The sequence below is a fragment of the Taudactylus pleione genome, unplaced genomic scaffold (genome assembly GCF_031769625.1).
Source record: "Taudactylus pleione unplaced genomic scaffold, aTauple2 ptg000238l, whole genome shotgun sequence".
In the NCBI taxonomy this organism is placed as follows: Eukaryota; Metazoa; Chordata; class Amphibia; order Anura; family Myobatrachidae; genus Taudactylus; species Taudactylus pleione.
In genome coordinates this window covers 6,769,807-6,794,143 of record NW_028284640.1, presented here as the reverse complement: position 1 = coordinate 6,794,143, position 24,337 = coordinate 6,769,807, and the positions used below count along the sequence as shown (strand labels likewise).

The window sequence follows — 24,337 nt, the reverse complement described above, 5'->3', positions numbered from 1 at the left end:
CTTAGGCGGGTGTGACTGGGGGGCGTTAAGTGGAAATGGTTATAATGCTGGTGTGTACAGGTTGCAGACAGACAGCCTTTTCCAAACCTATATCTACACTCCCAGGTGCTGCCATTTGCATGGAGTTCTGCAAACAGGCGATCCTAGGGAGGAATACCTTACTGTCCCTTATATCTGCCTGTAGGTGGGCAATGTCTCAATGCAAGTCTCTAGATGCGACTAACGCTAAATATGGGTTGGGTATTAAATACTGTCAGTAGGGATGCCTACTGTCAAAATGCCTACAGCGGCATCACAATGCTTGGTATCCCAACAGGGGTCGGGTAAGTATACTAACCTTCCTCCCTTCTTGCTCTCTAACCCTCCCGCCTTGGTTAGGTCTAGACTATACAGCGCTGATGGACCTGTGACGTCACACCCACGTGACACGGCCTGAAAGGGGGAGGGGCGGGGATGCTAACGGGGGACCAAAAGTGTCCCCTTGCGGGCTCACCATGCTTTGGGCACGGTGGCTCGCTGCGATCGCCACAAATATTTATTCCGCCTCTATGCCCTAGTGGATGGTAACACAGGAGCAGTCCAGCCTCCTGCAGCGGACACGTGGTGGATACGTCACAGAGGTCCTTTCTGCACATAGGAAATAGCAGCAACCCTCCCGCCTTGGTGTCTAAACCTAACCGTCCCCCCTAGTGCCTAACCCTAACCTCTCCCAGGGGTCCCTAACCCCTCTTAATGGTGCCTAACCCTAACCTCCCCGCCCAAAGCCTAACCCTGCTGTGGTGCCTAAACCTAACCCATCCCCCCTTGCGGCTGACAGGTAAGATGCCCCGGTGTACCTTCGATCGGGATGGTCCCGGGTCGGGATTTCGATGGCCAGCATCCTGTCCGCCAACATACTAACTACATCCCGCTAAATACAGGCCACTATCTGCATTTGGGAGAGCATCTTGTGTTCATAATCTTTATATGAAATTTTTATTGAAGTTTACATGGCGACACCTGGGCACTCTGTGAGTGATATAATTCTCTAAGGTCTGTCCTGTCTCTTAGGCCGGGTACATATCAGAACAGCCTGTATACCTGCCCGATGGAAGGATAAATCAGGCAGCCATAGACCATGCACAATCTGGTGTATGACCTTACGATATACCCTTCCTTCCTGCATGCTGTCATCAGTGTGGTTGGCACATCTGACGTGCAGCACTGGGACGACCACTTTGACGACGCATGTGACACGTGATTCGGGGTACACACTGTGGGTTATGGATGATATGTCGTTCCAGTTTGTCTGAAAACGACACATTGTCCAATAACACTTAATGTGTACACGGCCTAACATGCATCCATCCCTCCGAGTGCTCCTACTGCTAGGGAAACAGGACAGACCTAACTGGAGAAGAGGAGGACCTGCCGGGAGCTGGGTAAGTATGGTGGTTTTGGGGAGTAGGGGTGGCAGGGTGGGACAGATCAGTAGTTAGAGCTAGTTACTGACCAGCTTATGTAGATGGGGACATGGCGGGGGGAGGGTGTAGACTGATGTGACCTGATGTATATTATGTACTTTACTTGTATATAATATTGTGCTGTGCAATGGGGTAAAACTGGCAATATATAGACTAATACAAGCTGTATATAAATTCACAGATATGTTATTAAAATGAGCAGTTACAATAATTATGTAGAGTAGTGAAAGGGAAGATGGCCCCAAGCTTACAGGTTAGCTCAATGGGGAGAGGAGGGCATATACTGCACAGATAGGAGAGTTGAGAGGAGATAGAATGGAAAAATTAGATTTTTTTTCCAATAAGCTGAAAATAAGTGATAATTCCAAGGCAATGAATACACCCCGAAGCACATCATTGAAAAAATGGAGAAAATATGCAACAGTTGTGAATCTGCCTAGAACAGGCCAACCTCCTAAACTAATGCTGGGTACGTGCGCAAACAATATTGGGCCGAATTCAATTTAGTGCGGTAATAAATAGCCGCGGGAGGGAGCTCCCGCAGCTGTTCAATACATCGCGCTGTTTGGTTGGCTAAAGGATTTCTTCTCGCATCCCCAGGGGGGTGCGAGAAGAAATCTGACAAAAGTGCCAGGCGCTCAGCTGTTTGCCGGCTTAGTAAGGCGCTAACAGCCGCACGCCCGGCACTTTAGTCACAGAATGCCTGTTACCGCAATTTAACCTGAGTGTTGAGGTATGGTAACGTCACGAGAACAGGCATTCTCTGACTTAACCAGTTCCCGACAAGGCATACAGCGTGGTGTAGTGAATAGCTCCAGGAGCTCCTTCCCGCCGCCATTCATCATCGCACTGAATTGAATTCGGCCCATTGGCCCGATTTGTCATTTCTGGGCAAATTGGGACAAATAGGCATAGAGTTAAGTATGTGTACCCGGTTTGCGCGCTCCCACAGTCGCATGCGATATCTTCTGTTTAGCCATGCTGCACAGTCAATCGTAAGATATTGTGTACGATGCGCAGCATGGCTTCCTATACATTGCGCCGTTGTCCCCTGCATTGTGCAGGTGTGTATGCACTTGCTGATGCATGGGCCCATCGGTTCTGCCTGCTACACATCGTTTTAATGTGTAGCTGGCTTAAGTATACAGCTGTAGTAAGGGGGACCAATGGATGGCAAGTCTGTAGGAGTTAGACATGGGAGTAACTGCATTGGACAACAATAGGATACATGCTTCATAAACCTGGGTAGTAATGGGGTTGGCAAGAGGATATTCCTTGTTGAAACAGTTATGTCGAAGCCCTGTTACATTTTGTCCAAAGACGTGTAAGAAACCTGACCATGTGAAGGAAGATTCTGTTGGCTGATGAGACCAAAATTGAACTCGGCCACAATGCTAAGTGCCAAGTGAATACTAATGGCATCACTTATTTTAGATAGTTATTCTTAATTTTTACAAATAGTTGGATTGTTTTTTTTTTTTTTTCGGACACATTGAGTACTTTGTGTTGATTAGTTGGAATACATTTTAATTATATCCATCATTGTTCCATTTATTTAACAAAATGTTAAAAAAACCGAAGTGGGTGAATACCTTTTATAGCCACTGTACCTACCTTACACTTATGAGTCCCACACATGATCGGGGAGTCTGTCTGTCTAAGTGGATTCTGGCACAACAATTGCACTGAATAACCAATGAATAAAGTGTTGACCTCTGGGGTGTCATGTACAATGGTGTTATCAAAGGGGGGAATTCAATTCAACGCAAATTGAATAGCGCTGGGAGCGAGCTCCTGGAGCTATTTAATTTAGTGCGCTGTTTGGGCGGGCTAAGGATTTTTTCTCGCACCCCCCCGGGGGATGCGAGGAGAGATCCGACCAGAGTGCTGGACGCGCAACTGTTTTTCTGCATAGCGTGGCGCTAACAGCCGCGCACCTGGCACTTTGGTCAGAGAATGCCAGTTAACGCGCGTTAACACCCTTGTTAAGGCGCAATAACCGGCATCTCCGACCTCACAGCGCACTGAATTGAATAGCTCCGGGAGCTCGCTCCCGGCGCTATTCGAGTTGAATTGAAACGCCCCCAAAGTGTCTGTTTCTGCAGTGGGAAAAATTGTAGTAACATTTTGTAAGTAGGGGGAAGCTTTAAAGAATCGCTAACATTTGATTTAGGTGAATGCATTCATAAAACAACCTGTATGTGTGCATCAGTAGATATTACATTCTATATGATGAAATCTGTGCCTTTTGAGTAATGGTGCATACACAAGTTCAGATCAGACAACGATAAAGATATCGTCTGATCGTCCTGCATGTGCTGGATGATCGATTATCAAACATCCCGCACAACACCAATCTCCAAATGACTATAATGTTGATCACGGATCCCTATAGTAACCTGGTCGTTAACGACCAAGTTGACCAGCATGCACGGGCAATGGTCGTTATCGACCATTTGTGCCCGCACATCGATAGTCGTTGGGGCCAAAAACTGGATTTGTACGATAACGATATGAACGATATTGTTATCGTTCAAATCTTCAAGTTTAATCGTACCGTGCGTACGGACCTTAAGCTCAATGTAGTTCTGTCCTATTACTGAGAGATCATTGGCACTCTGTTTGAGTGGACAGACTGTATTGGATTGAGGCTCTGTTTTTTTCAAGTTGCTAGTGACCCGGGGAAGCTGTGCCTGAAAATACATGGTGGAGACTCTGGAAACCTGCAAGAGGAGCACAGATTAAGGCACAAGAGCACTATGTACTCATAATACATGGAAAATCTTTTCTTGGCCATAGCCTTGTGTATTTACCTGCTATATACTGTATGCAATTCCTCTTTCCTGCCTGGGGTGTCGCTCTCTGCTCTGGTGCTTCTAGCTCTGGTCTATAGCTCAGCCGTTTGTTGCATTAGCTGAGTGTGCTAGATGCATTCAGAGCAGAGAGCGAGACCCCAGGCAGAAAAGAGGAACTGCTTGGGTTGCGACAGGTTCAGGGTGCTAGAATAAACACTATTATTTATACACCACACTGTTTTATGTGTGAAGGAATTTTTGGCTGTACTTGTGGGAAAGGCGCCCAGCCGAGTTTTGTGGCAGAGATGGGCCTGAAAATAATGCCCTCCCTAGCTTTTTCTCTGGCGAATTGGGGAAAAATGGGATTCCCTCCTTTAGGAGAGGGTCCAAAGACCCAAGCACCCTGCACTGTCAGAACACACAGGGTGATTAAAGGGAAAATATTTGAAGCAATATCCCTGTTGTTGTTCCTGCAATATGTTTTATGTCCAAACATTAGATGTTGTTAGACGGTCAGCCCTGTAGACTTCTATATGTATTTAGTTTACATAGTCCTTAGTTTTGTTTTGACCTCTAAATGCCTTTGCTTATTCATGATGACCTGCTGTGAGCCACAAAAACCAGTAATTGGTAATACTTTACATATTGGTTTACAAACACTATGAATAAACACACTGACGCTATGCACTTTTACATTTTAGTGCCTTCAACTTAACGCAGTACAAAGAATTTTTACCATTCAGATTGAGATACATAATTTATAGTAAATATCAAAGCTCCAGTATTTTGCTATTGCATTCTTAAAAATTGGACAATACAGAAATCATTGTGTTTGTGCAAAAAATCTATAGATGGTAAAAAATACCCTCACCAAAAAAAAATATATCAACTCCAGGTGCCAGAATAAAAGGATAATATAAACCAAGGAATTGAAGGCAAGCCAGGTGATTGCAATAAACGTTTTAGTTATTTTAGTTGTAGAAGTGACGAAGTTTTGGATCTAGTGTGTACGTCCTTGCATCTGTAGCTTGAGAAAGGATCACACTAGATCCAGAAACGTCGCTTCTGCAATCTCCTGGAGTGCTGTCTATTCCCTGGATGCCACTTTCACAAAATCAAGTTAAAAAAATGCTAATAACATTTAAAAAAATTCTTTGCTCTGTTTTTATAAATGTCGACAGCTTAATGTATTTGTTGAACCTGGCACTGATGGAATGGGGGCTCCAACGGTACCTTGTTACCTTCAGAGTTACCTCCACAATGTGTTATGAATACCGTGTTTGAGTAGGCTTTGTCATTAGAATGTAAGCTCCATATAATTAATGCTAGAACACTTTAATTTTTATCTCCAAATTCACAGAAGTAAACGTCTGCAACCTTAGCGAACATGGCTATAAAAACCATTTCGGATGTTATACTTAAAGAACCATTTAGAGCAATTTCCACAATAATGTGATGGAAACAGCTCTATTTCACATAACTGCAAGAAATGTTTTTGAATTTAGCCTTTACTTGCTGCTAATGCAAACTAAATGGATACTTGTTTATTTTAGCAAGTCTCCTATGGGGCTATTCAATTGATTTTGATGAGCGATCGCCCGTCACTTTAGACGGGCGATATTAAATTGTTTTGTGCTGGCAGACGCCCATTACTTTTCTCACAATTCTCACCCAAATTCATCAGGTGGGGCTAAACCCGTCTGAAGTCCTGGAACGTTTGGGCGCTCAAGATACGGACTTTTCGTCAATTCTGATCGCCACCTCAGAAGGTTGCGAGCAGAATACTGGGCATTCATGGCATTCGCGCCTGCCGGAAGCAGCAATTAAATAGTGCGACAAAACTGCGGCTGCGCTAAACAATTGAATCACCCCTTCAAGTCAGAAGTAAAAATTGGCTTACAAACAAGTAAGGAACAAACTTTAATTACCTGCACTCTAATGGTGCATACACACTGGACGACCATCAGCGATAGCGCTGAATGATCTCCCGGGTGTGCTGGATGATCGATATCGATCATCTAGCACAGCACCAACCCACCAACGATCGCGGTTCCCTCTAGTAACATTGTCGATATCGACCAGGTTGACCTGCAAGCGCGGGCGATGGACGATATCGTTATCGTCCATACGTGCCCGCGCATCGCAGGTTGTTGGTGGGTTGGAAGGGACCAAAAAATGCACGATATTAGCGATGTGATCGATCATTTTAATCGTCCCTTGTGTACGTACCATAATTGTAAATATGACAGATAAGAAATTCTACAAAGTAATTTGTCCAATTTGCATTTTTGTAAGTGTACTGTTAAAATTGGCAGTAAGTTGATGTGAATTAAATCAACCAGAAAATATAATAAGATATGACTAAAAATAAAACCTGAAGTCATGTGGTTTTTATTTTATTTTCTATAGGAGCAATGGAGAACCCTGATACCAACCCTGAAAATGACATCATGTCTCCTAATAGTACAACTAAAATGGAATCTAACGTGGTTGCAGAACTTCCTCAATCCAATACGGCAGAGGAGCAGGAAGAGATTCTGTTTCATGAGGAAACAATTGACCTTGATGCCGACACCTTTGAATCTGAAGAAAACGTCACCCTTTCCGAGGACTCGGGTAACCTGCTGGACAAACTGAACGAGCAGATGATGGAAAGTGTCATTATATCCGACTCTCCCAACATCAGTGAAGATGATGCTGGAGATCTTGGGTGCCTACAAGACATTGTGGATGAAATAGAAAGCAGTGCTTCCATAGGATTGGTACACGAAACTGAAAAAGAGCGTGATATAAGCATAAGCGATGACAATAGAAACGAACTAGAGGCCAGTCCGGAAAACTCTAGTTCAGAGTTGCTGACCGTTGACAATGAGTCTGCCCAACATGAGGGCCAGCCACACGTGGAAAATGAAATGGTGCATATAGACGCACTTATGTCAGGGGGTGAACACAAAGAAGAGCTAGTTACCCAAGATAGCGGATTATCTCAAATAGATGAGACCATCCCAGTTTGTACAATCTTTAGCAAGTCTAATGCACAACAGTCATTCTTAATCCACGATGGCTTTGAATCTCAGATGGTCAAGTCACCAAGTCTCGGAGCTGAGATTAAAAGTTCCATAAAGACTCAAACACATGTCGTCCAGCCAAGTCCGAGCTTAAGCAACTTTTTCTCTGATAGCGGAGTTGCCAATTCTTCAGCATCAGACTTTTTTGATTCCTTCACCACCTCTTCCATGTTTATTTCTGTCAGTAACCCAAACGCTGCTCCGACTGTCCCTGAAAGGAGCCCAGCGCCTTTAACACCAGAGAGCGGCACCTCCCAGGATGCTGCTGCTGTAGGTTTTTTTGTGGGGAACAAGTCCCTTGACTCGAGTAATTCATCAGCTTCTTTAGAAATACCTCAGTCTCCAAAGCCGTTCTCGCAGATTCATAGCGTGTTTGCTGGAAGCGATGACCCGTTCGCCACGGCTCTAAACATGAGTGAGATGGACAGAAGAAACGACGCATGGCTGCCTTCTGAAGAGACCCGAAATATACTCCTCTCCGTGGCCACTCAGCAGTATAACCCCGTCTTCATTGACAAGGAGAAGCTGACAATGCCTGGTTTGAAGTTTGATAACATCCAGGTAAGAGACTGTACCTGCTGACTGACTACTTTGTGTCCTATCCCATGAAGTTAGCAAGATAAAGTAATGTATTTAGTAAAATCAGGAATAGGGCATGTACAGACCAAGCAATTAACCCTATGACAATTAAGAAACCCTTCGCCAAATTCAGATTATAAATGTCTCCCTAAAACATGCACTGTGATGGCGGAGTTTGGGAACCTCTGCCCTTGGGATGTAGTTAAGTTACCGGCATAAGAATCCTGACGCAAAAAGCCCAACTAGGGATTAAAAATAGCCGTCTAAACCCTGATGCCTATCTTTAGCCCGACGGCGAAATCCCGACAGCCGCCATGCTGAACGAAGGTAAGCGGGGTATGTTGGGTGTTAGCGACAGGTTTAGGGACCTCGGGAGGGGTTAGGCTAGAGGAAGGGGGGGTTAGGGTTAGGCACCCCTGGGGAAGAGGCTAGGGTTAGGCACCCCTGGGAGGGTTGGGTTTAGGGTGCGGGAAGGAAGGGCTAGGGTTAGGGGGGGATGACAGGGGTGGGTTAGGGTACTTACCAGCCCCAGTTGGGATGTAGAGCGTTCGGGCTTCCGGTCTCTGTATTAGCCGCCGGCATTACATACCGATTCCCTGCCCTAGACTAATATATTTTGTGGTCATTTTCTTAGGAAGCTCTTAATATGCAATATAATATGCAATAGTAACTATGGGATAAGTTATGGATAAGTAGTACCTTTCTTTTTTATTTTTAGTATTTTGTTTTTTCTTTTCTCTTTCATCCACTAGGGGACACTGGAGGTGCTTACGCTGGGGTATAGAGGCGTGTGGTTAGCTGGAGCTGGCACTAATTAATTCAAAAGTGTGAAGCTCCTCCCCCTCTATTCCCCACCAGCCCTCAGTTTAGAAAATGTGCCTTAGGAGCTGGTCACTATATGCTGTGCTCCAGCAATACATTTATTTTATTATTTTATAGCATCTTTTGCACGATTAGGTACCCTTCGCCACCTATACCAAAGGTGGGATCCGGGTACCTGGCGTCCTGACTTTTCTAAAGAGTGCACAGTGCTTATTCTAAAAGCAACTGACAGCTCCTTATCGCAACAGCACATCTCCACAGCAAGAAGAGGAGAGTGCTGACCTGCTGAGAGAGACTTCCATGGGAGCACAGTGAGTATGTAGCTGCGCATCCCCCGGCTCCCCCACGCTTGTAGTGTGAGACACGTTCTGTATTTTTACAGAGTGCCTGGGTTATTAGCGCACGGCGCTGCTCCCTGCCAAAGCTCTCAGCCCCCACTGGACAGCGCAGCACTGCGGGGCTGACAAAATACAGAGGCCATTTTAGACCTTCACATAAAGTGGGCGGAGCCTATATCCGCGCGGGCTCTCTCTCTCTCTCAGTACTAGCGGCATACAGCTGTAGTAAACAGCGTGTCTGTCGTTTTCAAGGTTTATACAACCTCTACTGCTCAGCGCTTGTAGTACAGGCTGTGTACATTTATAGCTCACCTCCCAGCTTTCAACGGCCCCCGCTGGACACGCGTTTTGCGGAGGCAGCAGAGCGGGGCTGAGATTATGGCTACATAGAAGCCACTTTTGCTTTTAGCATGTAAGGGGGGCGGAGTCTAAAGACGCGCTCTCTAAGCGGCATGGAGCTGTTACAAACAGCGTGTCTGCTGTCTTTATTATTGTATACCTGCATCTCTCCCTGTTAGTGTTGCAGTTGATTATGTAAAGGCTGGATTCTCCTTGAAAGGAACTAATCTGTGGGCTGGGGAGTGGTTCTCCTCTGTTCCCACCTTTGGCCTTCTGGTTTTTTTTTTTTCTATACTGTACTCTATAGTCTGGATACAGTCTGTGTGTCTTAAATGACAGGCAGTAGGCTACTCCACCGACCCTGAACCACTAGGTCCCAGGATCAAGTCCTGCCCTGGACAAAAATGTGTGTGTGTGTATATATATATATATATTTTTTTTTTAAACAAAAAGATGTTTGCTTGTGCTTGTTTAATAGAGCCTTCCATGGCTAATTCTGCTTCACTCACTCCTACATGGGCCGCTGATGTGATAGGAGAAATGAGTAGGTCTCAACCTCTCTGGGAGCGGAAGGGAAGCTCAGTGCTGAATCGCTTCTCTGCCTTTTGGCTAAGATCAAGTGTAGTATCTGTTGTTCTCAGTTTAATATCTGATCCGCCCCCTATCTGGGGGCCATAGATTAAATTAATTTTTAGAACAGGGAGATGGAAGAAGAGCATGCTCTGTCCACCCCACACATTGACCTGGTATTGCAGTACTGCCAGGACCGGTGCACCTAAAAAAAGATTACACACTTAGTGCGTCACATGCATGTGAGGTCACTTCCTCCGTGCCTCTGGGGAAGAGAGAGATCCCTTTCCATAGATGTACGATGACGTCATCTGCCAGTGTCCAACGTCATTCCCTACCATCCAAGTGAGAGGGGAATATATCTTTGTGGCAAGCGATGCGAGCCCGCAAGGGGCTAACTTTCTTATTTTCCTGGAAAGTGTGGGCAGAAGCCTCCTCTTCCACCCTCACTCACGTCTCTTCCAGGTACAGCTGAAGGGGTCTAATGCTCTTTCCTCTGGGAAGATCTCAGACAAGCCCCTTGCCGCCCTCATAGGGCGTTACCTATCAATACCCGAGGTTATAGGTACTGCAGCTACTGTACCCTCCATTTTCTATTAAAAAAAAAAAAAAACCTACTCAGAAGCGCCCTCTGATGACTGTCCTACAGTCAGAGAAGTCAGACGGGGAATTCCACGCTCATGAGGATCCGTGAATCAGAATTTAAAATCTGTTGCTGCTACTCAGAGATTTTTAATCTGTCTGATACAGATTCTACGTCGTCGTCCCCCCAGTTATCCTTTTCCATTATCTATGGAAAGGTGGGTGACATATTCCCCGGTGGATGCGTCTGTTCTCGTCTTTCTAAGAAAACAATGCTTCCAATGCCGGGTGCTACGTTACTTAATACTCTATGGTGGGGGAGCCTTTAATTCTGACTGTCCGACAGATCCTAGATCTACCATGGGGACCCCCTTCTTATCACAGTTGGACTGATCTATTTATACTACAGGGGCGGTTCAATTTAGAACTTATTAGCGCCTGGATTAACAAAGCGGTAGCTGGCTGGGCGGACCACTTGAGTACGAGCTTGGACTCCGGTACATCCAGAGCAGGGTTGCATCTATTAGCGGGACACATTCATGATCTATGCAGTCAGATCAGCACTTGCATATCCGCTTCTGCCATTTCTGGCCGCAGAGCTCCCTGGTTGCGCTCTTGGCAGGCAGCCGCAGAATCCAGAAGGGCTGTTGAATATTTACAGTTCACTGGTGATATGCTTTGGATCCATGAGACCTTACTCTGGTTCCTCGTTTCAGGCTTTTCATGCACCCACAGCCCTTTCAGGGTAGGGCCCGAGGTCCTCCCAAGTAGGCATGGGGCGGCAGAGGTAGCGGTCGTCCACAAAAGGTTGCACGACAGGTACAGAACTCGCTTAAGGTCTTTTCAACAGGCTTGGTCGCAGTCTCTGCAACAATCTATTGTGCTTGTTCCGGTTGCAGTGCATCAACGTGGTATGGGGCTTTACTCAGATCTTTGGGTGATGCCCAAGCCGGATGGTTCAGTCAGACCCATCTTAAACCTGAGGTCTTTAATCCAGTATCTGAGGATGTATCATTTCAAAATGGAGTCACTTCAGTCTGTCTTGCAAGTTGGAACCAGTGGAGTTTCTCATTTCCTTTGATATAGAAGATGCCTATCTCCATGTTCCCATATGAGGAACCGCACCAGGCCTTCCTGCTTTTTGCAATTTTGAAAAATCACTAACGATTTTGGGCGTTGCCGTTATCCTCGGTTCCCCGCATTTTCACCTAAGAGCCTGTTATTCAAGGCTCCATAGGAATCTCTTTTCTTGGACCACGCCTACCTGACATACCAGACTCTTATCCAACATGGTTGGATAATCAATTTCTAGAAATCCAGCCTCGGTCCATCCCAGAGACTCCAGTTTCTGGGGGTGTTCCTGGATACGGTATTTCAGAGAATTTTAATTCCGGAAGACTAAGCCTGGATATCCGGTTGCTAGTCCTCAGACCAAAGAGGGTGTCCATGCTTCTTGGTTTACGTTTCTTGAAGAAGATGGTAGCTGCTTTCGGAGCACTTCCATTCGGACGATTCTACTCCTGGGTGTTCCAGCTAGACCTGCTATCACAGAGGTCAGGGACTCGCCTGCATCTACATCAACGGATCCGTTTGGTCCCGGCTACTGGTCTACTCTGGTGGACACAATCCAACAATCTCTTGGCGGGCAGAAATTTCGGAAAGTGACTACAGACGCCAGCCTATGAGGCTGGGGAGCAGTGGTTCTTGGCTATCACTTTAAGGTTCGTGGGTCCCCTCTGGAAACAGGGTGGCCCATAAGTGAGTTGGAACTCAAAGTGATTTACTATGCTCTGCTACAAGCAGCAAAGTTGCTAAGGTCTCTTGCGGGGAGGTTTTACTCAGACAACGCGAAGACAGTCGCTTACGTCAACCTCGAGGGTGGAACTCGAGGTCTCATGACCATGCGAGAAGTAACTCAGATTCTCTGGTTAAAAAAAAAAAAAGGACGATAGTTTGTCGTTATTCCTGTCGGCAGTATCTAGGCCGAGAGTGGACAACTGGAAAACAGATTACCTAAGTCGCCAGGACATCCATCCCTGGGGAATGGAGACTTTACCCAGACGTGTCCCACGCACTCGTGATTCGATGGGGTCGTCCTCAGGTGGACCCCCATGGTGTCCAGATTGAATAGTTCAGATTCCAGCACACATGTCAAGTAGTCGGGATCCGCAGGCAAGGGCAGTCGACACTCTACCAGTCCTATAACTTGGATTACCGGTTTACTCCGATTCCGCTAATTCCTCGTTTACAAAATAGGATAAAACACAAGTCGACCTCAGTCTTCTCGTGGCTCCGAACTGGCCTCGGACTAGTTGGTTCTCGGACCTTCAGTTCCTCGTGGCAGAAGTCCCGTGGCCCCTTCCTCTTTCCCGGACCCTCTGCAACATGGTCCTTTCGTCCACCCCAATTGAGCAAAACTGCATTTTAAGGGGTGGCTCTTGAACTGATATGTTAGGATACAAAAGCATCCCAGACTCGTTTTTTTTTCTTCCCACCATGTTTAGCGCCAGGAGACCAGTTTTGGCTGCGCATTATCATCGCACCTGGCGCTCTTATGTGACATGGATACCAGTCGGGGCTTTCCGTCTAGAACTTTGCGGTTGTTCCGTTGTTTGTTTTTTGTTTTGTTTTTTTCTCTAGACCAGATCAGTTTCTGGCCTGCGATTGGGATCTTCTAAAGTGCAGGTTTCTGCTATTCTCATTTCTTTCACCGTAAGTTGCTCCTCATTCCTGAGATGCAGCCCTTTCTTCAGGAGGTGTTGCGAGGGCAGCCACCTTTTGTACCACCTATGGATCCTTGGCTTTGGCTTCGGCATGCAGAGTTTCGGAATGGGAGGGCTCTGTTCCATAAGTGTCCTTACCTTGTGCTTCATGCTGATAGGGCGGTACTCAGGACGGTAGCCGCTTTCCTCTCTGAGGTGGGGTCGGCTTCCCACACAAGCCAACCTTTTGTGGTGCCTCTTTGGTGGAGAACTCGGGTGTGTCTTCTACCCTGGATGTGGTTCGAGCTCTCCGCAGTCAAGTTATGTCAGTAATGATCGTCTGTCAACACATTCTGTGGGTGCCGGTGCCTCCACTTTACAATGGTGCCATGCGGCCACTTGGTCATTGGTTCACAAGTTTTGGCCGCCTTGTTCTGCAGGTCCCTCAGAGCGCCCCCGCCCGTGGGGAAAACTTTGGGACGTCCCCAGCGTAAGCACCTCCAGTGTCCCCTAGTGGATGAAAGACAAAATGGGATTCTGGTACTTACCGGTAAATCCTTTTCTCTGATTCCACAGGGGACACTGGACGCCAACCTCAGCGCTCTTCGCCTGCCTGTTAGTTCCGTATGTTGTATGGTTTTGTTGTTGTATGATATTTCTCCTTTTCACTCCTATTGTTCTCCATCTCCTCTCGGTCTTCATTTTCTAAACTGAGGGCTGGTGGGTAATAGAGGGGGAGGAGCTTCACACTTTTGAATTAATTAGTGCCAGCTCCAGCTAACCACGCCTCTATACCCCAGCGTAAGCACCTTCAGTGTCCCCTGTGGAATCAGAGAAAAGGATTTACCGGTAAGTACCAAAATCTAATTTTTCTTCCTTTTGTTTTATTTGTTTCCCCTAGTGTGTGTGTTTTTTTTTTTCTTGTCTTTTTCATCCTTTTGTTTTGTTTCCCACAAACTCTGTCCTCAAGGCACCCTAACAATCCAGGTTTCAAGGATAATCCATGCTTGCGTATAGATGGTTTGATCAAACTCACTGAGGTACTAGTTAAATCATCTGCACTTATTTATGGATATCCTGAAAACCTGGACTGTTAGGGTGCCTTGAGAACCGAGTTTGGGAAGCACTGCCCCAGCTAATAAAGCCATAGAATAAAAATCCATCTACAGTATTTAAATATGTTACTGAAAAAATAAAATCACATAAATGTCCTTGGGGGGAAAAAAAAAAGATGGTTAAATTTAGTAATTAAACTCATTCTCTGTAAAACCTGCACAATGCAAGTCTGCTGATAGGTGTAACCTTTTTTCAGTCTGGAACGGAAATTCTATTTAGTTTGGTCTTTAATTTTTATGGAGAGCACTAAGTCAGTCAGGAACAATACTTTTAGTTTCAGATATCTAACTGGAGAGTTGCTGGTGTCTTGCAGTGTTCGCAAATACGTGCTATAGCGCGTATTTTACCTGATGTCGGGCACTGGGGACCCACTTCTTTAAAGTCACCGGGGACGCGCTATGCTGTAGCCAATCCCTGACAGCTGGCTGCAGCACAGCACGTCCCCTGCAGTAACAGACACAACGCTGTCTGTTAGAGGAGTCAATCAGACTCTCATTGGCTGCTGCTGTGGAAAGCCGTGCTGGGATCAAGTGTCTGATCCCAGCATCGGCACATTGTTCCCAGCGCCGGGTAAGCCACTGCGGCGGGTACCTGGTAAAGGGACTGCCCGGTCCCTTCCACCAGTGGCGGCGGGAGTAGCTTGGCGGCGGGTGCGAGCTAAGTGGAGCTCGCAGCCCGGAAGCCAAGTAGCGGCAGTCAGCGGTGGTTGTTTGGCACTGGCCGCGAGCCATACACGGCTCGCAGTCCAGCAGCCAATAGGAGGCAGACGCAACGAGTCAATTGCGGCTCGCCGCGTCATAGCCCCGCCCACTTGCCGTGTCTTGAATTGGACGCGGCTATGCAGGAAACTTCAGTACCGACCGCAGAGAGGAGAGAAGACCTCCTGAAGAGCAGAGCGGCACGGCAACAGTTCCGGCGGCCGCGCAAGAGGCCCGAAGACAGGAAGAGGCGGCGCCGCTGGCCAGGACGGGCCAGTGGCAGAAGTATGAAGCTGAGGATCGAAGAGAACTGCGGGGGTGGGAAGAAAAAGAGCTATCGAAGATCCTCCCCGCAGCCTCTTCCACCATGCGGTTAGGCGGCCTTGGGCCACCATTATTTACCCCTCCCTAGACCACCAGGGTTGTGGGGCACTAGGCCCGTGGCATAAATTCAGGCAATAGGCCTGTTGGTATATAGGTGGGCACAAGGCCCAGGCTACATAGGGGGCATTAGGCCCATATGAAGGTATTTGCCCCACACATAGGTGAGTGACCTGGGCATTAGGCCCAGGTCACTAAAGGTCAAAAAGGTTAGGCAATGCATAGGGGGTCAACTATTGGGGGCACTGCAGAGGGGGGATTACTACTGGGGGCACTGCAGAGGGGGGATTACTACTGGGGGCACTGCAGAGGGGGGATTACTACTGGGGGCACTGCAGAGGGGGGATTACTACTGGGGGCACTGCAGAGGGGGGATTACTACTGGGGGCACTGCAGAGGGGGGATTACTACTGGGGGCACTGCAGAGGGGGGATTACTACTGGGGGCACTGCAGAGGGGGGATTACTACTGGGGGCACTGCAGAGGGGGGTTTACTACGGGGGCACTGCAGAGGGGGGATTACTACTGGGGGCAATGCATAGGTGGGCTACTGCTAGTGACAATGCATAGGGGGTCATCTACTGGGGGCAATGCATAGGGGGACTAAAGGGCATTAATGTGCAGCATAATATGTAAAGGCCGTGGATGGCTGTGTGGCATCATTTGTAAGGGGCATTACTGCGTGGCATTAATGTGCGGGCTAATGTTTAAAGATCGGGCATGGCTGTGTGGCAAAATTGTAAAGACTGGGAATTACTGTGTGACAATGTGTAAATGGCATTAATGTGCGGCATAATGTGTAAAGGCTGGGCATGGCTGTGTGGCATCATTTGTAAGAGGTTAGGGGAGGTCTGAGAGTTATATAGGGAGCTCTAAAGCATAAATTATGATGGGACCCAGAAACGGTCAGGAAGGACCCCATTTTTTTTAAGTGGAGGGTCCCTGGGACCCACATATTTTATCACTCACCGCGATCACTGCTCATATTAGAATATCAAACACCAGCAACTCATTATTCAACATTTTGTAGCTTAGAGATTTTGTGCCATGTATAAGAAGTTCTAGAAAACCATAGTCCAGGGGTATTTAAAATGAAGGCCCTTCACCTGCTGTGCAACTACACATCCCAGCATCCCCTGCCACAGCTTTACCATGTAATAAAAGCGAAACTGTGGCAGAGCATGCTGGGATTGCGTCATTTAAAAGCAGCGGGAGGGCCGCATGTTGAATACCCCTGCCCTAGTGTGCCCCTGTGTATTAGCGAATATATATATTGTAAGGTCTATTCGGCCAGGGACTGATGGGAAATCTTCCCTGTAGAGCGCTATGATGGTGCCGCTTAGTAAATATACTTCTTAATCTTATCTGCATACAATATATGATATGCAGTGGTTCTCAAACTCGGTCCTCAGGACCCCACACAGGTCATGTTTTCCAGGTCACCCAGCAGGTGCACAGGTGTAGACATTACTCACTGACACATTTTAAAAGATCCACAGGGGGAGCTAATTATTTCACTGGTGATTCTGTGAGGAGACCTGGAAAACAAGACCTGTTTGGGGTCCTGAGGACTGAGCTGGAGAACCTGTAGTTTAAAGATATCCTTCTAGTTGAACACTGATACTTCCAATTCTTTGTTTTTTATTTATTAAAAGAAAATAAAAAAACTGTGCAAGGCTCCGATCTGCACAGCACTTGTTTCCGATTACTGTATTCATGCAACTTATTGCATGGGAAATAAGTACTGATCACATGTCCTACAGTGTGCTCAATAGGCATTTTCCAGTGCAAGAATAAATGAGTCCTTTTTGAGTACAACAGCAAGAGAAGAAAGATCTTGCTCAGTAAATAACAGGGGTTGCTGGCTTATTTTTATCCTGTATTCAGAAAGGTTGGGAGGCACATATTGTGCATTGACACCTTAATGTTACAAATGACACTAAATTGACTGGAGTAGAAACTGCCTAAGGATGGCAGCCCACTGGCAATTTATGTACATCTCAATTTAGCTTTATTTAGTATCCATGGATGCAGCTGTGTGCCCTTAGTAATTGCTTTTATATTTGCACCTTTGTATTTGTGTAGAAGCTTGTTTTTCTGGGATGTTTCTTGCTGTATTCTTGGAGGCATTCAAAGCATGTTACCACACTTGGACAAGCCGATTCCTATTTTTGAGAGAAAGTGGGTTGTGTATATTTTGCACTTTCACTTCCGTGGCCCATTCACTTAAATGGGGTTTAGCACAGCATGTTCAATCAGCATTATACCGTCAGGTGCATAAATATTGGGACATTGACAGAATTTTCATATTTTGGCCTCTATTCACCACCACAATGGCTTTGAAATGAAACAAACAAGATGTGCTTTAACTGCAGACTTTCAGATTTAATTTGAGGGTAATTACATCCAAATCAGGTTAACGGTGTAGGAATTACAACGGTTTCTATATGTGCCTCCCACTTTTTATGGGGCCAAAAGTAATGGGACAAACTAAACAATCCTAAATCTAACTTTCACTTTTTAATACTTTGTTGCAAATCCTTTGCAGGCAATTACAGCCTGAAGTCTGGATCGCATAGACATCACCAGACGCTGGGTTTCATCCCTGGTGATGCTCTGCCAGGCCTCTACTACAAATGTCTTCAGTTCCTGCTTGTTCTTGGGGCATTTTCCCTTCAGTTTTGTCTTCATCAAGTGAAATGCATGCTCAATCGGATTCAGGTCAGGGGATTGACTTGGCCATTGCACAACATTCCACTTTTTCGCCTTAAAAAACTCTTTGGTTGCTTTTGCAGTATGCTTCGGGTCATTGTCCATCTGCACTGTGAAGCGCCGTCCAATGAGTTCTGAAGCATTTGACTGAATATGAGCATATAATATTGCCCGAAACACTTCAGAATTCATTCTGCTGCTTTTGTCAGCAGTCACATCATCAATAAATACAAGGGAACCAGTTCCATTGGCAGCCATACATGCCTACGCCATGACACTACCACCACCATGCTTCACTGATGAGGTGGTATGTTTTGGATCATGAGCAGTTCCTTTTCTTCTCCATACTCTTTTCTTCCCATCACTCTGGTACAAGTTGATCTTTGTCTCATCTGTCCATAGGATGTTCCAGAACTGTAATGGCTTTTTTAGATGTTTGACAAACTCTAATCTGGTCTTCCTGTTTTTGAGGCTCACCAATGGTTTACATCTTGTCGTGAACCGTCTATAGTCACTCTTGTGAAGTCTTCTCTTGATTGTTGACTTTGACACATATACACCTACCTCCTGGAGTGTGTTCTTGATTTGGTCAACTGTTGTGAAGGGGTTTTTCTTCACCAGGGAAATAATTATTCTGTCATCCACCACAGTTGTTTTCCGTGGTCTTCCGCGTCTTTTGGTGTTGCTGAGCTCTCCAATGCGTTCTTTCTTTTTAAGAATGTTCCAAACAGTTGATTTGGCCACACCTATTGTTTTTGCTATCTCTCTGATGGGTTTGTTTTGATTTTTCAGCCTAATGATGGCTTGCTTCACTGATAGTGACAGCTCTTTGGATCTCATATTGCATCGACAGCAACTGATTCCAAATGCAAATGTCACACCTAGAATCAACTCCAGACCTTTTACCTGCTTAATTGATAATGAAATAACGAGGGAATAGCCCACACCTGTCCATGAACTAGCTTTTGAGTTGATAGTCCCATTACTTTTGGCCCCTTAAAAAGTGGGAGGCACATATAGAAACCGTTGTAATTCCTACACCGTTCATCTGATTTGGATGTAATTACCCTCAAATTAAGTCTGCAGTTAAAGCCCATCTTATTTGTTTCATTTCGAAGCCATTGTGATGGTGAATAGAAGCCAAAATATGAAAATTCTGTCAATGTCCCAATATTTATGGACCTGACTGACTTTTTTTTTCACTGGCAACCACTCATTAACATCAACTGTTGAAAACAGCTTGTGATTGGCTAGGAAGTTCTTGACTCTCCCAGTTACTTAATACTTTTTTAGTTTTGCAGTGGAACTCCGAGCAGAGAAAATTAGCATTGTTAGTAGCTCTCCTTGGATTACAAGATGATTCTTATATATTTTAATATTTTTTCAAAGGGATGCAGTCACCATGTCAACAGTTATGATGTTGACATTGTTGAAATGTCAGCATGGAACATGTTGACATCTGCAGAATGTCAACTTGTGAAATGTCGACATTCCGCAGGGAGCTGAGGGTTAAGGTTAGGTACTAGATGGATGGTTAGGTACTAGGGGGAGGGTTAGGCTGCTGGACAGGACGGTTAGGCACTAGGGGGAGGGCCATTCACCAGGGGGAGGGTTAGGCTGCGGGACAGGACAGATAGGCACTAGGGGGAGGGTTAGGCTGCTAGATGGGAGGTTTAGGTACTAGGGGGAGGGTTAGGCTGCGGGACAGGACGGTTAGGCACTAGGGGGAGGGCCATGCACCAGGGAGAGGGTTAGGCTGCGGGACAGGACAGATAGGCACTAGGGGGAGGGTTAGGCTGTGGACCAGGAGGTTTAGGTACTAGGGGAGGGTTAGGCTGCGAGACGGGAGGTTTAGATACTAGGGGGAGAGTTAGACTGCGAGACAGGACAGTTGGGCACTAGAGGGAGGGTTAGACTGCGGGACAGGATGCCTATGTACTAGGGGGAGGGTTAGGGGCGTTACTGCCCGAACTGCTGGAGGATCAGCCAGAAGTAGTCATAACGCCACCGCCGAACAAGGTTAGGTATCTGCTGGACCACCAGGAATGTTTAGTTGACATTCTGTTAATGGCTACATGTCCTCAGTGTCGACATGGTGAATTTAGCCAAAATACATCACACTGTTTTTCAGTATCTATCAGTATAATACCATTGATCTGAGTAACCCTAAAAATGGAAAGGGTTCCTGTCCAGGTGTCATGATATTTACTGCTACACCTGTGCTCGCGGCCTGTCCTGCACACCTCAGCTGTGGGTATAGGACGTGAGCTGCATAGCGTTTACTGCATACAGTGTATATTCTTGTTTGTGGGTTGGACCTGTGTATTTTGGCAAAGTGTAGTGCTAGTTTGTAAGCGGCCTTTACAGATCCTGAGCTCAGGAGGAAAAAGGATCTATTGCACAGGAAATCAATAATTGGAATAGTCAGATTTACAAACCCCCTGATTATCTCGGTATCCTATATCTATGATGTTTATGGAATAGGGGTACTGCCATAGACTAAACAATCACAATAAAGAGAGAGGGGAAAGGGTCTGTTTAAGGTGCACTGTGGTTCCCAAACTGTGCGCCGTGGCACCCTGGGGTGCCTCGGGACACTTGCAGGGGTGCCTCAGGTTGGTGGTCCAGCACCAAATCAAATTATTTATGGTCAATGTAAATGTAAATATATGGACAAAAAGAAGCTCAAACATCACCACCACATACCTAAGGATGATAGGTCAGCACAATCTACTTCACTTTACTACATGTTTTCTGAATTTCTCTATAATAAATTTTTGTCTTGGGGGTGCCGTAAAAACAATGCTGATACTCTAGGGCGCCGTGATTCAAAAAAGTTTGGGAACCACTGCTGTAGATGCTGAACCTGATGGGATCGTCAGGTTGACCAGCATGTACGGGCGATGATAGATGGCAAAAACGGCCAGGGGACACGCGCATCGCTGATTGTTTTTGTCATTTACATGCCCGATATGCGGGCGATTGCACGATAACGATGTAGTTTATAGTGCAATCGCCTGTCAAAATCGCCTAGTGGATACGCGCCTTTATGTATGTGACTGGATATACCACTTGTTGTTCTGTGTAACCAAGAACCAAGACACTTATTCATACAATTGTTATACTTTATGTGCCTCATTTAGGCAAAGTTATTGCAGAATTTTATTAATATATGAATGCTCATTCTTTTCTTGTGTTTTTTTTTTTTTAATTAAAATATGGGCTGCATCCCAAAAATTGTTACCCGTGCAGTTTAGGGTGGTTTCCCGGGATGCCCTGCTTTCTGCTAGCAATTTAATAGTTATTGATGTTTTAATATAAATTTGGACAAGTATCTTAAAAAATATATTGTACACACATTATTTAAAAGTAAAGTAATTACATTATTTAATAAATCTTTAATCTAAAGTGACCTCACATATACAAAAATGTTTTTTTTGGCTAGAAATGTCGGGACTTTGGTGCAGGTCCACTGGGACACCCTCCTTAATGACTAATTAGGTAAAAATTGTTTTTTAATTAGCTTAATTTGGCCAATAATATGTCATTTTTGGAGTGAAAAAGTATTGGAAAATGGGTTTAAAGTAGTGGAACATATATTTAGGGGTGCTGTATGGATGGGACAAGTGTTTTAAACATTGCAGTTGCAAGTGACAGGTGTATTTTGAATTTATTTTTTTTTAAAAATGCCCTATAATGATACAAAAATATACATTTTAATGTGCCCCTAATTTAACTACAGCATTTATTTACGCGCTACATTCACTAAGGGATCCAGTTTTAAAAGTACCCGAGTCCTGCAGGACGCACTGTGTGTGCGCGCCGCAGCTGCTGGCCCAGTGACATCCATCAGTGTCTCCCAGCCAATGGCCGCGGGCGGCAGCGTCTCATCTTCCAATTGGCGCCTGAGACCTCCGCCTCCCGGTCACGTGATGCCGCCGGGCTCTCTGCAGCATCTGCCGTTCCATGCGCCACACGGGCTGACAGCGTGACTGTGCTTCAGGCCTCCATGCACAGGTCTGCAGCTAGATGACTCCAGATCTCTCCCCCCCTCTCCCGGTCATGTGATGCCGCCAGGCACTTTCCACAAGCTGCCGTTCCTTCTCCGCATGGGCTGACAGCATGACTATGCTCCAGGCTTCCATGCTCAGGTCTGCGGGTAGGTGGCGCCGGGTCCCCCCTCTCTTCCCGGGCCCCATCCTCTTCTTGTCGTACCCCGGCCCAGAGCCACAATGTCCAACCAGAGCAACACGGATTGTATCAGGATCGTCTGCAAGGCCACCAACCACGAGATTGCACCAAGAAAAAGCACCTGGACCATGAGTAGTTGCTCTCCAGGGCCACATCCTGTGTTAATCTGTGCTCAGTGTCTTTCCTGGGGCTGCCAGTGTGTGGTGGGGTGCAATGCCAAAGTGGTACCAGTGTGTGGTGTTGCTTTACTGTGTGATACATAGGGGTACCAGGGTGAGATGAGGCACCTTGTGTTGCACCAGGTGTTCTCCATTGTGTTTTGGGACCCACATTTCCCAGCGTGTGGTGGGATCCTGCTCTGTTGTGCCCATGTGTGATCCTTTTGCACAATGCCAGGGTGGTGCTATTGTGTAGTGGAACTCTTCTGTGTGATGCCAGGGTGCTACCAGTGTATAGTGCGAGCCTTCTGTGGAGTGCCAGGGTACTGCCAGTGTGGGATGGGACCCTTCTGTGCAATGCCAGTAAAAGCCCCTAATCGCCTCCTTGCCCCCCCAGTACTGCGCCAACTGCTATCTACCCTTTCCCCTCCCTTATCCCAGCACTGCCTTCCCCTAGCCCCTGTCCCGCAGCACTGTCGCAACTGTTGTTTGCACTTATCCCCTTCCTACTCTCCCCCAGCCTAGCCTGCCCTTACTCCCCTTTACCCCCAGTTCTACCCCACCTTCTCTCTGGCTTTACCCTCAACTCTAACCCAACTGTTACCTTCCCCCAGCACTGTCCCAACTGCTACTTGCCCTCAACCTGCATAATATGTGATGAGACCCAGAAACCGTGAAGTAGGACCCCAATTTTTTAAAGTGAAGGGTCCCTGGGACTGTGGACTTTTCACTCATCACGATCACTGTGCATATAACAGCCATTTGACACAATTTAAGAACCCCAAACGCTTGGATTATGGCTACTAACACTTTTACATCATTACCCTACCTTAGCTTACAGACTGATTTCCTCATTTTCACCTGTAGTTCTCACCTATCATCCATGCAAGAATTATTGTGAGAGTTGGTTATCTCAAATCTGCAATAGGATAGTACGATAAGCAGAGCGCACAAACTTGCGACAAATTTGGGCGAATGGTGAGAAGTGTTCTCTGGAGAAAACTTAACGTTATTGCGGTTGATTGAATTCCCCCTAAGTTTAACAGCATGGAACATGCCCAACGATTATGTATGAATTGGCATGCAGGCATGTTACAGTGAAACACAACTGAATGCTGTAGATTTGGAAAGCATGTGAAACGCGCTGGTACTAACAGTTTGATATGGGTGGCACTGCCTCAAACTGTATTGGTAGAGACAACCGCTTCCACGAGTAGTAATGCAACACAATAAAACCTAAACATATTTAAATCCTGTTAAATGACTGTTTCCAGATATAGTTGTTGTGAAAAAAGGGGTTTTGCACTGGTTATCACCAGCTCAGAGGTGGTGAAAAGAAATTAGCAATAATCCCTATACCAGTATTTGTATATGCGAAAACCACGGCTAATAAGATAGCCCGGTAACCATCTTTGGAGAAATGTTGTCACCGGTGAAAACTTTTTGTAGAAAAACAGGTAATTGTGGCTAATTTGATACCCCCCATAGATTCTGTAAATGCAAGATGAGACTAAAACCAATGGGTTCTTAGAGATGAAGGTAAGCAAGATGTGAAAACCCAATTATAATTACTTGTGCTTGAATCTGGATTCTGATATAATGCTGAAAAACATGGCTGTCTTACACCTATACAAACCCATTAGTGGCCACCATAAAACTAGTATAGTTGAGTAGAAAAAATGTTTGTGTGTTCCCATTGAGCTCCTTCTAGTTTGCTAATTGGGTAAAGTGCGGTCAGCTGACTGACGTAGATTCCAGCTAACACTGTTTCTAGGCTACTCTCCCAGGCAATCGATGGTCAAAAATTTTTAGTCCTTCGCCGT

General features: G+C 46.0%; 1 protein-coding gene and 1 non-coding gene across 4 annotated transcripts in view; both read left to right on the top strand.

The window, feature by feature from the left end:
- TRAPPC12 (trafficking protein particle complex subunit 12) overlaps positions 1-24,337 on the top strand; it is a 168,415-nt gene that overhangs the window by 177 nt on the left and 143,901 nt on the right. For 2 of the 3 annotated variants that reach the window (XM_088479508.1, XM_088479507.1), the window contains exon 2: positions 6,668-7,887. In XM_088479508.1, coding sequence (XP_088335634.1) covers positions 6,673-7,887 — 1,215 coding nt within the window. In that variant the 5' untranslated portion in view covers positions 6,668-6,672. Of the gene's footprint in view, positions 1-92; positions 181-6,667; positions 7,888-24,337 lie in introns of those variants that run through there. The other variant, XM_088479509.1, reaches the window with a different exon arrangement.
- Positions 9,994-10,184, top strand: LOC148516837 (U2 spliceosomal RNA). Its single transcript, XR_015879369.1, has one exon. It is a non-coding gene; the product is annotated as a U2 spliceosomal RNA (small nuclear RNA).